The following is a 17359-nucleotide window of genomic DNA, read 5'->3' on the forward strand; positions in this document are numbered from 1 at the left end:
AAGTAATTTTTCCAACAATTGTTTACAGACAGAGTGTTTCACTTATAATTCACTGTATCACAATTCCAGTGGGTAAGAAGTTGACATACACTAAGTTGACTGTGCCTTTAAACAGCTTGGAAAATCCCAGAAAATGATGTCATGGCTTTAGAAGCTTCTGATAGGCTAATTGACATAATTTGAGTCAATTGGAGGTGTACCTATGGATGTATTTCAAGGCCTACCTTCAAACTCAGTGCCTCTTTGCTTGATATCATGGGAAAATCAAAAGAAATCAGCCAAGACCTCAGAAAAAAAATTGCAGACCTCCACAAGTCTGGTTCATCCTTGGGAGCAATTTCCAAACGCCTGAAGGTACCACGTTCATCTGTACAAACAATAGTACGTCAGTATAAACACCATGGGACCACGCAGCCATCACACCGCTCAGGAAGGAGACGCGTTCTGTCTCCTAGAGATGAACGTACTTTGGTGCGAAAAGTCCAAATCAATCCCAGAACAACAGCAAAGGACCTTGTGAAGATGCTGGAGGAAACAGGTACAAAAGTATCTATATCCACAGTAAAATGAGTCCTATATCGACATAACCCGAAAGGCCGCTCAGCAAGGAAGAAGCCACTGCTCCAAAACCGCCATAAAAAAGCCAGACTACGGTTTGCAACTGCACATGGGGACAAAGATCGTACTTTTTGTAGAAATGTCCTCTGGTCTGATGAAACAAAAATAGAACTGTTTGGCCATAATGACCATCGTTGTGTTTGGAGGAAAAAGGGGGAGGCTTGCAAGCCGAAGAACACCACCCCAACCGTGAAGCACGGGGGTGGCGGCATCATGTTGTGGGGGTGCTTTGCTGCAGGAGGGACTGGTGCACTTCACAAAATAGATGGCATCATGAGGCAGGAAAATTATGTGGATATATTGAAGCAACATCTCAAGACATCAGTCAGGAAGTTAAAGCTTGGTCGCAAATGGGTCTTCCAAATGGACAATGACCCCAAGCATACTTCCAAAGTTGTGGCAAAATGGCTTAAGGACAACAAAGTCAAGGTATTGGAGTGGCTAACACAAAGCCCTGACCACAATCCTATAGAAAATGTGGGGGCAGAACTGAAAAAGCATGTGCGAGCAAGGAGGCCTGCAAACCTGACTCAGTTACACCAGCTCTGTCAGGAGGAATGGGCCAAAATTCACCCAACTTATTGTGGGAAGCTTGTGGAAGGCTACCCGAAACGTTTGACCCAAGTTAAACAATTTAAAGGCAATGCTACCAAATACTAATTGAGTTGTATGTAAACTTCTGACCCACTGGGAATGTGATGAAAGAAATAAAAGCTGAAATAAATCATTCTCTCTACTATTATTCTGACATTTCACATTCTTAAAATAAAGTGGTGATCCTAACTGACCTAAGACAGGACATTTTTACTAGGATTAACACCCCGAAGCCAACTGCCGTCAGCATTTCTTGAGAAGCAAGCCCCAAAAAAACTAGGCCAAATCGGCGGATCCAGTTCCCCTTTTTAAACACTTAAAAATAATGTTGAAAAGGGGATGTTAGCTATCTTCTCTTAGCAAGGCCCACGTTGGCTAGAATAAAAAGTACATTCGGTCTACTTACCACTACGTTTAGTCAACTGTATAAAGTTTCTACTGATAGCTGATGATGTTGACTATGCAAGCTAACGGTACATCGGCAAATGGACCTTTCTGCTGCTTAACAAGCAGAGCCTGATGGGAAATGAATCTAAACCTCTCCTACTTCTCAGGTATAGTTCACATTTGTGTTACATCGCTCCAGTTAACGGCGGCCAATGTCGAGAGATATGTTGCAGCCCACAGTATTTTTCAGTAACAACATGTTTCTGGCTGCCTTCCTCTGTTACACATAGGTGTTCGAAGCATGCTAGGTAGCTAATTAGCACAGGTGTTAGGAGCATGATAATTAGCACAGATGGTCCCTCTGTGTTCCGTCTGTCTCCTTAAACAAGTGTTGTAACATGTAAATAATGGCCGTGTGAGAACATTAACCTACACCCAATAAGGGTGTGTATTAGTTTAAAGTCGTTTAAAAAAAAAATTACAAAAATACTTGTTTCTAGCTGATACATAGAAGCTAAGTTCCGTTTGCTTCCATAACCCCCCCCCCCCCCCCCCCCAGCCATACAGTAAACGGCTTTGTCCAATGACTCTTATGTGTAATGTAATGGAACTGAGAATCCTGATCAAGGCCTAGCCTCATGTATCTGAAATGACGTGATCAATTGATGTTACTGATCATGAACAGCATTCAGTGACCTACTGCCTTCCCTGTAGCTCAGTTGGTAGAGCATGGTGTTTGACCTACTGCCTTCCCTGTAGCTCAGTTGGTAGAGCATGGTGTTTGACCTACTGCCTTCCCTGTAGCTCAGTTGGTAGAGCATGGTGTTTGACCTACTGCCTTCCCTGTAGCTCAGTTGGTAGAGCATGGTGTTTGACCTACTGCCTTCCCTGTAGCTCAGTTGGTAGAGCATGGTGTTTGACCTACTGCCTTCCCTGTAGCTCAGTTGGTAGAGCATGGTGTTTGACCTACTGCCTTCCCTGTAGCTCAGTTGGTAGAGCATGGTGTTTGACCTACTGCCTTCCCTGTAGCTCAGTTGGTAGAGCATGGTGTTTGACCTACTGCCTTCCCTGTAGCTCAGTTGGTAGAGCATGGTGTTTGACCTACTGCCTTCCCTGTAGCTCAGTTGGTAGAGCATGGTGTTTGACCTACTGTATAGCTCTGGTGATAAGAGAGCTAAATGTGCACAATTGTTTTGCAAGAAATAATCGGGAAATTGTAGTTCCGACTACGTTCTTCATGAGGTGTCGCTATTACAACTAAATAGTTAACATTTATTGAACAATCCCTTGAAAACAGCACACAGTTGTCAATGGTTTTAGCAGAACTGGGGGTCTCCTTGTCAAATCAAATGCTCTGCACCTTACAGGTAATTATCAATAAAACGTCACAATGTGCAGAGAATTTTATTTTCCTGCTGGGGAGCTCTAAAACCACAGAAAAATATGGGTTGGTGACAAAATCGAAGGTCGATTAAAATAGATAAACTCAGGTGCTGGTTTCCTGGTGCTGGTTTCCTGGTGCTGGTTTCCAGGTGCTGGTTTCCAGGTGCTGGTTTCCTGGTGCTGGTTTCCTGGTGCTGGTTTCCAGGTGCTGGTTTCCTGGTGCTGGTTTCCAGGTGCTGGTTTCCAGGTGCTGGTTTCCAGGTGCTGGTTTCCTGGTGCTGGTTTCCTGGTGCTGGTTTCCAGGTGCTGGTTTCCAGGTGCTGGTTTCCTGGTGCTGGTTTCCAGGTGCTGGTTTCCTGGTGCTGGTTTCCAGGTGCTGGTTTCCTGGTGCTGGTTTCCAGGTGCTGGTTTCCTGGTGCTGGTTTCCTGGTTTCCTGGTTTCCTGGTGCTGGTTTCCTGGTTTCCTGCTGCTGGTTTCCTGGTTTCCTGGTGCTGGTTTCCTGGTTTCCTGGTTTCCTGGTGCTGGTTTCCTGGTTTCCTGGTTTCCAGGTGCTGGTTTCCTGGTTTCCTGGTGCTGGGTTCCTGGTTTCCAGGTGCTGGTTTCCTGGTTTCCAGGTGCTGGTTTCCTGGTTTCCTGGTGCTGGTTTCCTGGTGCTGGTTTCCTGGTTTCCAGGTGCTGGTTTCCTGTTTCCAGGTGCTGGGTTCCTGGTTTCCTGGTGCTGGTTTCCAGGTGCTGGTTTCCTGGTTTCCTGGTTTCCAGGAGCTGGTTTCCTGGTTTCCTGGTTTCCTGGTGCTGGTTTCCTGGTTTCCTGGTTTCCTGGTGCTGGTTTCCTGGTTTCCTGGTTTCCAGGTGCTGGTTTCCTGGTTTCCTGGTTTCCTGGTTTCCTGGTGCTGGTTTCCTGGTGCTGGTTTCCTGGTGCTGGTTTCCTGGTTTCTTGGTGCTGGTTTCCTGGTTTCCTGGTGCTGGTTTCCTGGTTTCCAGGTGCTGGTTTGACCCCTCTTCAAACAGGACAGATTGTGGTTCTGTAAGGGAGATAACAGAAGCGTAGACTCTAGCCCTGCAGCAGGAAAATATGCTTACTAAACAGGCTACTCTAGCCCTGCAGCAGGAAAATATGCTTACTAAACAGGCTACTCTAGCCCTGCAGCAGGAAAATATGCTTATTAAACAGGCTACTCTAGCCCTGCAGCAGGAACATATGCTTATTAAACAGGCTACTCTAGCCCTGCAGCAGGAAAATATGCTTACTAAACAGGCTACTCTAGCCCTGCAGCAGGAAAATATGCTTACTAAACAGGCTACTCTAGCCCTGCAGCAGGAAAATATGCTAACTAAACAGGCTACTCTAGCCCTGCAGCAGGAAAATATGCTTATTAAACAGGCTACTCTAGCCCTGCAGCAGGAAAATATGCTTACTAAACAGGCTACTCTAGCCCTGCAGCAGGAACATATGCTTATTAAACAGGCTACTCTAGCCCTGCAGCAGGAAAATATGCTTACTAAACAGGCTACTCTAGCCCTGCAGCAGGAAAATATGCTTACTAAACAGGCTACTCTAGCCCTGCAGCAGGAAAATATGCTTACTAAACAGGCTACTCTAGCCCTGCAGCAGGAAAATATGCTTACTAAACAGGCTACTCTAGCCCTGCAGCAGGAAAATATGCTTACTAAACAGGCTACTCTAGCCCTGCAGCAGGAACATATGCTTACTAAACAGGCTACTCTAGCCCTGCACTAGTAAACAGGTAGGACTACAGCTGGGGCAGGTAGGACTACAGCTGGGGCAGGTAGGACTACAGCTGGGGCAGGTAGGACTACAGCTGGGGCAGGTTGGACTACAGCTGGGGCAGGTAGGACTACAGCTGGGGCAGGTTGGACTACAGCTGGGGCAGGTAGGACTACAGCTGGGGCAGGTTGGACTACAGGTACTCTCACCCTATCCTCCTGTATGGTGGTGGGAGGGGGGGTACTCTCACCCGATCCTCCTGTATGGTGGTGGGAGGGGGGGGTACTCTCCCCCTATCCTCCTGTATGGTGGTGGGAGGGGGGGTACTCTCACCCTATCCTACTGTATGGTGGTGGGAGGGGGGGTACTCTCACCCTATCCTCCTGTATGGTGGTGGGAGGGGGGGTACTCTCCCCTATGCTCCTGTATGGTGGTGGGGGGGTACTCTCACCCTATCCTCCTGTATGGTGGTGGGGGGGGGGTACTCTCACCCTATCATCCTGTATGGTGGTGGGGGGTGGGGGTACTTTCACCCTATCCTCCTGTTTGGTGGTGGGAGGGGGGGGTACTCTCACCCTATCCTCCTGTATGGTGGTGGGAGGGGGGGGTACTCTCACCCTATCCTCCTGTATGGTGGTGGGAGGTGGGGGTACTCTCACCATATCCTCCTGTATGGTGGTGGGAGGGGGGTACTCTCTCCCTATCCTCCTGTATGGTGGTGGGAGGGGGGTTACTCTCATCCTATCCTCCTGTATGGTGGTGGGAGGGGGGTACTCTCACCCTATCCTCCTGTATGGTGGTGGGAGGGGGGGTTACTCTCACCCTATCCTCCTGTATGGTGGTGGGAGGTGGGTACTCTCACCCTATCCTCCTGTATGGTGGTGGGAGGGGGGGTACTCTCACCCTATCCTCCTGTATGGTGGTGGGAGGGGGGGTTACTCTCACCCTATCCTCCTGTATGGTGGTGGGAGGGGGGGTACTCTCACCCTATCCTCCTGTATGGTGGTGGGAAGGGGGGGGTACTCTCACCCTATCCTCCTGTATGGTGGTGGGAGGGGGGTAATCTCACCCCATCCTCCTGTATGGTGGTGGGAGGGTACTCTCACCCTATCCTCCTGTATGGTGGTGGGGGGGTACTCTCACCCTATCCTCCTGTATGGTGGTGGGAAGGGGGGTACTCTCACCCTATCCTCCTGTATGGTGGTGGGAGGGTACTCTCACCCTATCCTCCTGTATGGTGGTGGGAGGGGGTACTCTCACCCTATCATCCTGTATGGTGGTGGGAGGGGGGTACTTTCACCCTATCCTCCTGTATGGTGGTGGGAGGGGGGGTACTCTCACCCTATCCTCCTGTATGGTGGTGGGAGGGGGGTACTCTCCCCTATGCTCCTGTATGGTGGTGGGAGGGTACTCTCACCCTATCCTCCTGTATGGTGGTGGGGGGGGTACTCTCACCCTATCATCCTGTATGGTGGTGGGGGGGGGTACTTTCACCCTATCCTCCTGTTTGGTGGTGGGAGGGGGGGTACTCTCACCCTATCCTCCTGTATGGTGGTGGGAGGGGTACTCTCACCCTATCCTCCTGTATGGTGGTGGGAGGGGGGGTTACTCTCCCCTATCCTCCTGTATGGTGGTGGGAAGGGGGGTACTATCCCCCTATCCTCCTGTATGGTGGTGGGAGGGGGGGTACTTTCACCCTATCCTCCTGTATGGTGGTGGGAGGGGGGGGTACTCTCACCCTGTCCTCCTGTATGGTGGTGGGAGGGGGGTACTCTCACCCTATCCTCCTGTATGGTGGTGGGGGGGGTACTCTCACCCTATCCTCCTGTATGGTGGTGGGAGGGGGAGTACTCTCCCCTTTTCCTCCTGTATGGTGGTGGGTAGGGGGGAGTACTCTCACCCTATCCTCCTGTATGGTGGTGGGAGGGGGGTACTCTCTCCCTATCCTCCTGTATGGTGGTGGGAGGGGGGAGTACTCTCACCCCATCCTCCTGTATGGTGGTGGGAGGGGGTACTCTCTCCCTATCCTCCTGTATGGTGGTGGGAGGGGGGTACTCTCACCCTATCCTCCTGTATGGTGGTGGGGGGGGGTACTCTCACCCTATCCTCCTGTATGGTGGTGGGAGGGGAGTACTCTCCCCTTTTCCTCCTGTATGGTGGTGGGAGGGGGAGTACTCTCACCCTATCCTCCTGTATGGTGGTGGGGGGGGTACTCTCACCCTATCCTCCTGTATGGTGGTGGGAGGGGGAGTACTCTCCCCTTTTCCTCCTGTATGGTGGTGGGAGGGGGTATTCTCCCCTTATCCTCCTGTATGGTGGTGGGAGGGGGGGTACTCTCACCCTATCCTCCTGTATGGTGGTGGGAGGGGGGGTACTCTCACCCTATCCTCCTGTATGGTGGTGGGAGGGGGTATTCTCCCCTTATCCTCCTGTATGGTGGTGGGAGGGGGTATTCTCCCCTTATCCTCCTGTATGGTGGTGGGAGGGGTACTCTCACCCTATCCTCCTGTATGGTGGTGGGAGGGGGTATTCTCCCCTTATCCTCCTGTATGGTGGTGGGAGGGGGTATTCTCCCCTTATCCTCCTGTATGGTGGTGGGAGGGGTACTCTCACCCTATCCTCCTGTATGGTGGTGGGAGGGGTACTCTCACCCTATCCTCCTGTATGGTGGTGGGAGGGGGGGTACTCTCACCCTATCCTCCTGTATGGTGGTGGGAGGGGTACTCTCACCCTATCCTCCTGTATGGTGGTGGGAGGGGGTATTCTCCCCTTATCCTCCTGTAGCGGGACTTCTTTTCCTAATTCCTGTCGTCGGCCGTAGCGTCAGGGTTGTCTACGATAGCTCCGTGTGCGGTAGCCCTGTCCTTTAGTTTAGCGCCAACCTCGGTGTTAATCCAGGGCTTTTGATTGGTGAAGCAGCGAACCCTCACCGTGGGGACGAGGTCGCCGATGCGTTTTCTAATGAAGCCGGAGGTTGTTAGCTCGTCAATGTTACGGGCGGAATCTCTAAAACCTATTCCAATCAGCGTTAGCTAAGCAGTCCTGCAGCATAATCTCTGATTCTGGTAACCATTTCGTGTACTTCCTGTTTTGAGTTTCTGCTTGTAAACAGGAAGCAGGAGTACGTAGTCATGATCTGATTTTACAAATGGTGGATGAGGGAGGGCCTTGTATGCTTGTTTGTGGGTAAAATAACAGTGGTCTATTACTTGTGGCTCAGTTGGTAGAGCATGGTGTTTGCAACGCCAGGGTTGTGGGTTCGATTCCCACGGGGGGGACCAGTACGGAGAAAAAAAAACGTATGAAATGTATGACATGTGTGCATTCACTACTGTAAGTCGCTCTGGATAAGAAGCGTCTGCTAAAATGACTAAAATGTAAAAATGTACTTTTTCGCCCCCTAGTGGCATTGGATACATGTTGATGGAAGTTGAGCATCACGTGTCTTAGTGACGTGTAATTAAAATCAGCGGCAACCACAAAAGCAGTCTCTGGACGTAGGTTTTCGTGCTGATATATAGCCGTGTACAGTTCGTTACGTGCCAGCTTGTTATTTTTCTTATCCCGAGGTGGAATGTATACAACAGTCATGATTACAGCTGAAAACTCCCTCGGGAGGTAGAAAGGTCGGCATTTGACTGCCATGTAAATCCAAGAAGGGGTGAACGGTAAGTCGCCAATCCCACTGCGCTGGAGTGAGTCGAAGTAGAAGCCAGAATTGGGGTAAGTATCCGCTGAGCTAATGTTCACGAGTTCTTGTTGGTTGTAAGAAATAATTGCGGATACATTACGAAAATTTAAACAACATAATCTGAAAATAGCTAAGTTAGGTTGGAGCTTGCATAACAGCGGCCATCCAGTACGCCGCCATCTTGGTTTCAGACTCGAGTTGTGAGAGAGGATGGAACTAAGCTAAACTGAGCTGACATTCTGATCATTTTCTCATCGATGGTAACATCTGATCTTAAAAACATCCGATCTCAAAAAACATCTGATCTCAAAAAACATCTGATCTCAAAAACATCCGATCTCAATACATCTGATCTCAATAAATTTTTCTGTTCCCAAACCTAATATCTGTTATGAACACAGTGCACAACATTTTACAGATTTGACACTTTGCCAAAGTCTTTAAAAATGGCGTTGTTTAGAAGCAGTGCAAGGTCGAATTGACACGCACTTCACAGAGGAGGCGTCCCCTAACGTAAATATGAAAATACATGCTAGAACGCGCCAATAGGATCTCGCTAGCTCGTGCTTGGCTCTGCCCACTATGATTAATTTGCTCCCACTGTAAACGACAGATGAACCATCTTGAATTAGTTCTAAATATCTTTGATCAAGAAAGCATATAGATGGCTTTCCTACCTTCAAAAGCGGGTCCTTCGATACATACTGTGAATAGAGACAAGTTAAATATGTAGCCAGCCTTAAATACATTTCGCTTTTCCTAAAATAACTTCTTCATGACAGGATTCAGAAGTGAAAACTTTTACTTCTGACCTGAAAACAGAGGAACTATGCAGGACCTGTTGTGCAGAAAATGTCACTTGATAAATAGTCATGTCTCCTTGTCTTTGAAAGCGAGTTTATGTATCCTATCCAAGGATCTACCCTGGAATGCTGATGCTATGCACTAGCCAATGAGAGGCTTTAAGCAGCCCTCCAAAGGAATGAATGGAATTCCACAGTATTTCAAGGACAAAATAACATGTATTTCAGTATTTTGTTGTTGTAGTGGGGACAGTAACATCAGAACTTTAAGAATTTTTTTTAATATATTTTAGAATTTGTATGTTCAGCTCACATAATATAATGTAAAAGTATGCGTTAAGGTGTCTGTAATAGAATAAACATGGAAAAAAACACATGTAGACATTAATACATGCATTACTATAACTTCCAAAATATGTTTTACACCAGTGGGGGGAGAGCCAAGATGGAGGCACGGTGGCATCAAAACACTGATGGGGGAGAGCCAAGATGGAGGCACGGTGGCATCAAAACACTGGTGGGGGAGAGCCAAGATGGAGGCGCGGCGGCATCAAAACACTGGTGGGGGAGAGCCAAGATGGAGGCGCGGTGGCATCAAAACACTGGTGGGGGAGAGCCAAGATGGAGGCACGGTGGCATCAAAACACTGCTGGGGGAGAGCCAAGATGGAGGCACGGTGGCATCAAAACACTGGTGAGAGAGAGCCAAGATGGAGGCACGGTGGCATCAAAACACTGCTGGGGGAGAGGCAAGATGGAGGCACGGCGGCATCAAAACACTGGTGGGGGAGAGCCAAGATGGAGGCGCGGTGGCATCAAAACACTGCTGGGGGAGAGCCAAGATGGAGGCGCGGCGGCATCAAAACACTGGTGGGGGCTGAGCCAAGATGGAGGCACGGCGGCGTCAAAACACTGGTGGGGGCTGAGCCAAGATGGAGGCGCGGTGGCATTAAAACACTGGTGGGGGAGAGCCAAGATGGAGGCGCGGTGGCATCATAACACTGGTGGGGGAGAGCCAAGATGGAGGCACGGTGGCATTAAAACACTGGTGGGGGAGAGCCAAGATGGAGGCACGGTGGCATCAAAACACTGGTGGGGGAGAGCCAAGATGGAGGCGCGGTGGCATCAAAACACCACCCTCTACAAGTCATCTAGTGTATATATATAAATCACTGATCACATCACCAGCAGGTGGCACAGCTCTACAGTAACAGAAACACAAGACGACCAGAGCAGCTGGTATGTTGGGCCAAAGTCACAAAATTGTATTTAAATCATTGTAAAAGACACAAAGAGTATAAATAATTTTTATTTAAAACAACATTTTGAACTACAAGAACACATATTATAGCTAGCCCACTCATAGGGTGGTGAATGCAGGAACCTTTCCTCAGTAGCTTATATGTTCAGGATGTACAGTGTAAGCGGGTACAGAATAGCATTAGTAGGCAGTACAGATAATGCACAGAATTGTCCAACAAAGTATACACTTTTCATGTTTAACATACACTGCACCATAAACATAAAACACCTGATTTTGCTTGTGATATTCCCTATCTAGACAGGACAAATGAAGGACTCTATATATTTCCTGGACAACAACATTAATATTTCTTCATTTTTACATTGATGAACGTCAGATACCCATATAACATACAAGTGTATTTAGATGCAGTGCATGATGGTATCCTTTAACACATTGACATAATATGTGAAACCCATCAAATGTTTCTAGTTAAGCTAATAAATTACTGTAAATAACCACATATAAAAGAGATATTATTTTTTTTAATTATGATAATATTGTAATTATTTACGAGCTATATTATTACAATGGGAAGACAGCAGCTAAAAGTCATGGCACGGTATAAAACTCTCACGTTTATTCTAGAGCCAATCAAGAATTCAAGCCTTCAATTTGAATGCAATGCAAAGCAAAAAAAATGACGACTCAATATTATAAATACAATGTCGTTTTAGACTTTGAAGTCTGTCATCTCGGAACCTAGAAGTCTGTCATCTCGGGAACCTAGAAGTCTGTCATCTCGGGAACCTAGAAGTCTGTCATCTCGGGAACCTAGAAGTCTGTCATCTCGGGAACCTAGAAGTCTGTCATCTCGGGAACCTAGAAGTCTGTCATCTCGGGACCTAGAAGTCTGTCATCTCGGGAACCTAGAAGTCTGTCATCTCGGGAACCTAGAAGTCTGTCATCTCGGGAACCTAGAAGTCTGTCATCTCGGGAACCTAGAAGTCTGTCATCTCGGGAACCTAGAAGTCTGTCATCTCGGGAACCTAGAAGTCTGTCATCTCGGGAACCTAGAAGTCTGTCATCTCGGGAACCTAGAAGTCTGTCATCTCGGGAACCTAGAAGTCTGTCATCTCGGGAACCTAGAAGTCTGTCATCTCGGGAACCTAGAAGTCTGTCATCTCGGGAACCTAGAAGTCTGTCATCTCGGGAACCTAGAAGTCTGTCATCTCGGGAACCTAGAAGTCTGTCATCTCGGGAACCTAGAAGTCTGTCATCTCGGGACCTAGAAGTCTGTCATCTCGGGAACCTAGAAGTCTGTCATCTCGGGAACCTAGAAGTCTGTCATCTCGGGAACCTAGAAGTCTGTCATGACACGAGAGACTAACTGTTAGGTAATTGTCCAGCTTGGATTCCTTTGCTATAGCAGTTCAGTTTCATAGTAGATCATACCCAGATTAAAATCTTTGGTAGCACTGGGCCACTGACACACCCTACATTTGAATCTCATTCTCATGCTTTCTATTCAGCTGTTATTTCCAGACCAACACACTTCTCCTTTCCCATGTGTCTTTGCTGAAGCAGTTCCGTTTAACTCTCAAGCTTTATATGAAGTTGTAAATTACAACAAACAAACAAACAAACAAACAGCGCACATTCCATCTTCTCTTTCTTCCCCTGTTAGAGACAGTTTCTATCTTTCTTTGGTTATGCAAATATCTGTTTATTAGGTCATATTGCGCCCTTTAGAATAATTTCATTTTTATATAAAGGTGTATACATTAATTTGGTTATGTGGTCTTATGATTTAAATGAGAAAAGGTAAATTACGCCCTCTAAAGGAACAAGGTTGAATCCTATTACGATACCTCTTTACCAGACGAACTCAATGCATTTTATGCACGTTTCAACAAAGCAACACTGAGCCGTGCACGAGAACCCACGCCGTCCCAGAGGACCGGGTGATCTTGCTCTCCAAGGCAGACGTAAGGTTTTTAATCCGGTCAACCTCTCAAGGCCACGGAGCCAGGCGATATTCCAGGGCGCGTTCTCAGAGCAGCTGGCAGACATCTTCAGGGTAATTTTGAACCTCTCCTTGTTCCAGTCTGTAATCCCCACATGTTTTAAACTGACCACCATCATTCCTGTTCCTAAGAACTCTGAGGCTTTATGTCACAATGACTAACCGCCCTGTATCATTCACATCTGTAATCATGAAGTGCTTTGAGAGGCTGGTTATGGCTCACTTCAACTCCATCATCCCAGACACCCTAGAGCCACTCCAATTTACACACCATTTTTACATTTACATTTTAGTCATTTAGCAGACGCTCTTATCCAGAGCGACTTACAGTAGTGAATGCATACATTTCATAGATTTTTTGTTGTTGTTGTACTGGCCCCCCGTGGGAATCGAACCCACAACCTTGGCGTTGCAAACACCATGCTCTACCAACTGAGCCACAGGGAAGGCTCTGCACACCGCCTCAACAGATCCACAGACGATGCAATCTCAATTGCACTTCACACTGCCCTCTCCCCCCATTACAAACTTGTCACCAAGCTAAGGACCCTGGGTTTAAACACCTCCCTCTGTAACTGGATCCTGGACTTCCTGATAGGCCGCCCCCAGGTGGTAAGGGTAGGCAACAACACCTCCGCTAAGCTGACCCTCAACTCAGGGGTGTGTGCTTAGCCCCCTCCTGTACTTCCTGTTTACCAACGACTGTGTGTTGCCGTGCATGACTCCAACTCCATCATCAAGTTTGCTGACGACACGACGGTTGGGACGGTTGGTAGACGTGATGAGACAGCCATACGGGGAGGAGGTCAGAGAACTGTCAGTGTGGTTCCTGGACAACCACCTCCTCTCTCTCAACGTCAGTAAGACCAAGGAGCTAATGGTGGACTACAGGAGCTGATGGTGGACTACAGGAGCTGATGGTGGACTACAGGAGCTGATGGTGGACTACAGGAGCTGATGGACTACAGGAGCTGATGGTGGACTACAGGAGCTGATGGTGGACTACAGGAGCTGATGGTGGACTACAGGAGCTAATGGTGGATTACAGGAGCTAATGGTGGACTACAGGAGCTAATGGTGGACTACAAGAGCTAATGGTGGACTACAGGAGCTAATGGTGGACTACAGGAGCTGATGGTGGACTACAGGAGCTGATGGTGGACTACAGGAGCTAATGGTGGACTACAGGAGCTGATGGTGGACTACAGGAGCTGATGGTGGACTACAGGAGCTAATGGTGGACTACAGGAGCTAATGGTGGACTACAGGCGCTAATGGTGGACTACAGGAGCTAATGGTGGACTACAGGAGCTAATGGTGGACTACAGGAGCTAATGGTGGACTTTCGGAGCTGATGGTGGACTACAGGAAACAGGAAACAGGAGGGGGTGTACACCCCCATCCACATCAACGGGGCCGCAGTGGAGTGTCAAGAGCTTCAAGTTCCTCGGGTGTCCACATCACGAAGGACCCTTTTTGCACTCGTACACGGATTGAAAAAATCAGATTTGGGCACTGATAAACGCCTAAATTGGAACGCAGTGTCTGTACAGTGACGTGCTATACGTGACATCACAGCTCTGGCTCTGTGACATCACAGCTCTGGCTCTGTGACATCACAGCTCTGGCTCTGTGACATCACAGCTCTGTATGGGGTTTTGACTGACAGACGTTATAAACTTGAGCACTGCGTGACACAAAGAACTTTTCCCCTCATCCTTCCAGCTAATTGGGCAACTTTAGCAAAATGTTTTGTTGACCGAGTGAGGCCAACGCTGTAAATTACAAGGACTCTTGGTATTTTAAAAGTTGAAATGTTGCAGATTATAATAAATACCTCTATATTATCATAAATATCTATATACTCTTGCTACCAGTCGCCTTTCAGCCCTGTTTACATGTGCATCCTACGACCAATCACTTCCTATGTATAAACCTACCTCAACCACTCCAGGACCCCCATTGAATAAGGAACTGGTACTGACCTGTAAATACTTGCATTCTCATGTTTCTTTAACTCAAAATCGTTATTCTTACTTTAATGTTTTATTCTATTTTTCATCTATATTATTATCATCACTGAATTGTGGAGCTCTCAGTGAATTCCGCCGTACTGTTTTACACCTGTAGTATCCCGTTCAAGTGGCGAATGAACTTTAAAACTTGTCCCTCTTATAGCGTAAAGTTGTTTACAAACCGACATCACACTTTCCTTCCCCTCATTTCCCCCACTCTCTCATGCTGCGACGACATCTCTCTCGTCATTTAAAAAAAAGAAAAAAAGTCGTATATTCTGTTTCCACAGTCTTTGGATCTCAGACACAACTTGGAGAGGAAAAACGAACCTGAGTCTATCCAGGCAAGACAAGAATAATCTGTAATTCATCCCCACTACGTCGTGTTTCTCAGATAGCGGAGCGTCACGAACAGTGAGGAATCAGTAAGTCTTCAGTCTGAAGACTTTAGACAGGGGAGAGGTGGCACTGGAATAGACGAGAAAGGAGCCTGCTGTGGTATTGAAATACTCCCAGTCCGTACAGCCGATGGTAGGGAGCCGGTGGATCGGGACAAAACCCTCATATCCCTGCCACCTGGAGGGACAAGTACAGCAGGAAATAGGTTCAACTAAAGAATACCTCACCTGTATATAACACTGTTTAAAGAATACCTCACCTGTATATAACACTGTTTAAAGAATACCTCACCTGTATATAACACTGTTTAAAGAGCACCTCACCTGTATATAACACTGTTTAAAGAATACCTCACCTGTATATAACACTGTTTAAAGAGTACCTCACCTGTATATAACACTGTTTAAAGAATACCTCATCTGTATATAACACTGTTTAAAGAGTACCTCACCTGTATATAACACTGTTTAAAGAATAACTCACCTGTATATAACACTGTTTAAAGAATACCTCACCTGTATATAACACTGTTTAAAGAGTACCTCACCTGTATATAATACTGTAAAGAATACCTCACCTGTATATAACACTGTTTAAAGAGTACCTCACCTGTATATAACACTGTTTAAAGAGTACCTCACCTGTATATAACACTGTTTAAAGAATACCTCACCTGTATATAACACTGTTTAAAGAATACCTCACCTGTATATAACACTGTTTAAAGAGTACCTCACCTGTATATAACACTGTTTAAAGAATACCTCACCTGTATATAACACTGTTTAAAGAATACCTCACCTGTATATAACACTGTTTAAAGAGTACCTCACCTGTATATAACACTGTTTAAAGAGTACCTCACCTGTATATAACACTGTTTAAAGAATACCTCACCTGTATATAACACTGTTTAAAGAGTACCTCACCTGTATATAACACTGTTTAAAGAGTACCTCACCTGTATATAACACTGTTTAAAGAGTACCTCACCTGTATATAACACTGTTTAAAGAGTACCTCACCTGTATATAACACTGTTTAAAGAGTACCTCACCTGTATATAACACTGTTTAAAGAGTACCTCACCTGTATATAACACTGTTTAAAGAGTACCTCACCTGTATATAACACTGTTTAAAGAGTACCTCACCTGTATATAACACTGTTTAAAGAGTACCTCACCTGTATATAACACTGTTTAAAGAGTACCTCACCTGTATATAACACTGTTTAAAGAATACCTCACCTGTATATAACACTGTTTAAAGAGTACCTCACCTGTATATAACACTGTTTAAAGAGTACCTCACCTGTATATAACACTGTTTAAAGAGCACCTCACCTGTATATAACACTGTTTAAAGAATACCTCACCTGTATATAACACTGTTTAAAGAGTACCTCACCTGTATATAACACTGTTTAAAGAATACCTCACCTGTATATAACACTGTTTAAAGAATACCTCACCTGTATATAACACTGTTTAAAGAGTACCTCACCTGTATATAACACTGTTTAAAGAGTACCTCACCTGTATATAACACTGTTTAAAGAATACCTCACCTGTATATAACACTGTTTAAAGAATACCTCACCTGTATATAACACTGTTTAAAGAGCACCTCACCTGTATATAACACTGTTTAAAGAGTACCTCACCTGTATATAACACTGTTTAAAGAATACCTCACCTGTATATAACACTGTTTAAAGAATACCTCACCTGTATATAACACTGTTTAATGAGTACCTCACCTGTATATAACACTGTTTAATGAGTACCTCACCTGTATATAACACTGTTTAATGAGTACCTCACCTGTATATAACACTGTTTAAAGAGTACCTCACCTGTATATAATACTGTAAAGAATACCTCACCTGTATATAACACTGTTTAAAGAATACCTCACCTGTATATAACACTGTTTAAAGAGTACCTCACCTGTATATAACACTGTTTAAAGAGTACCTCACCTGTATATAACACTGTTTAAAGAATACCTCACCTGTATATAACACTGTTTAAAGAATACCTCACCTGTATATAACACTGTTTAAAGAGTACCTCACCTGTATATAACACTGTTTAAAGAGTACCTCACCTGTATATAACACTGTTTAAAGAGTACCTCACCTGTATATAACACTGTTTAAAGAGTACCTCACCTGTATATAACACTGTTTAAAGAATACCTCACCTGTATATAACACTGTTTAAAGAGTACCTCACCTGAATATAACACTGTTTAAAGAGTACCTCACCTGTATATAACACTGTTTAAAGAATACCTCACCTGTATATAACACTGTTTAAAGAGTACGAGGATCCATCGTGAGAATTGGCCACAACAAGGAACTTCTCTTCACCCACCGAGAAGAATTCCCAGTCCACCGCACTGCAAAGATCAAAACACAGGGGAGAGTTTAGGCACCAGGATTGTACCAGGAGTGTACCAGGTTCGTAC

The 17359-nt window shown here is 46.0% G+C and overlaps 1 protein-coding gene and 1 non-coding gene across 2 annotated transcripts in view; both read right to left on the minus strand.

Annotated features, from left to right (window-relative positions):
- Positions 1-12845: 12845 nt before the first annotated feature.
- On the minus strand, positions 12846-12921 carry trnaa-ugc (transfer RNA alanine (anticodon UGC)). Its single transcript has one exon. It is a non-coding gene; the product is annotated as a tRNA-Ala (tRNA).
- A 124-nt stretch (positions 12922-13045) lies between these two features.
- The window catches only part of tspearb (thrombospondin-type laminin G domain and EAR repeats b), a 47686-nt gene continuing 43372 nt past the window's right edge, over positions 13046-17359 (minus strand). The window contains exons 11-12 of the mRNA XM_045704930.1: positions 17189-17290; positions 13046-15062 (exon numbers count right to left, since the gene is read on the minus strand). Of these exons, the coding sequence (XP_045560886.1) occupies positions 14909-15062; positions 17189-17290 (256 nt within the window). The 3' untranslated portion in view covers positions 13046-14908. The remainder of the gene's footprint in view (positions 15063-17188; positions 17291-17359) is intronic.

Source organism: Salmo salar, chromosome ssa21 (assembly GCF_905237065.1).
Source record: "Salmo salar chromosome ssa21, Ssal_v3.1, whole genome shotgun sequence".
In the NCBI taxonomy this organism is placed as follows: Eukaryota; Metazoa; Chordata; class Actinopteri; order Salmoniformes; family Salmonidae; genus Salmo; species Salmo salar.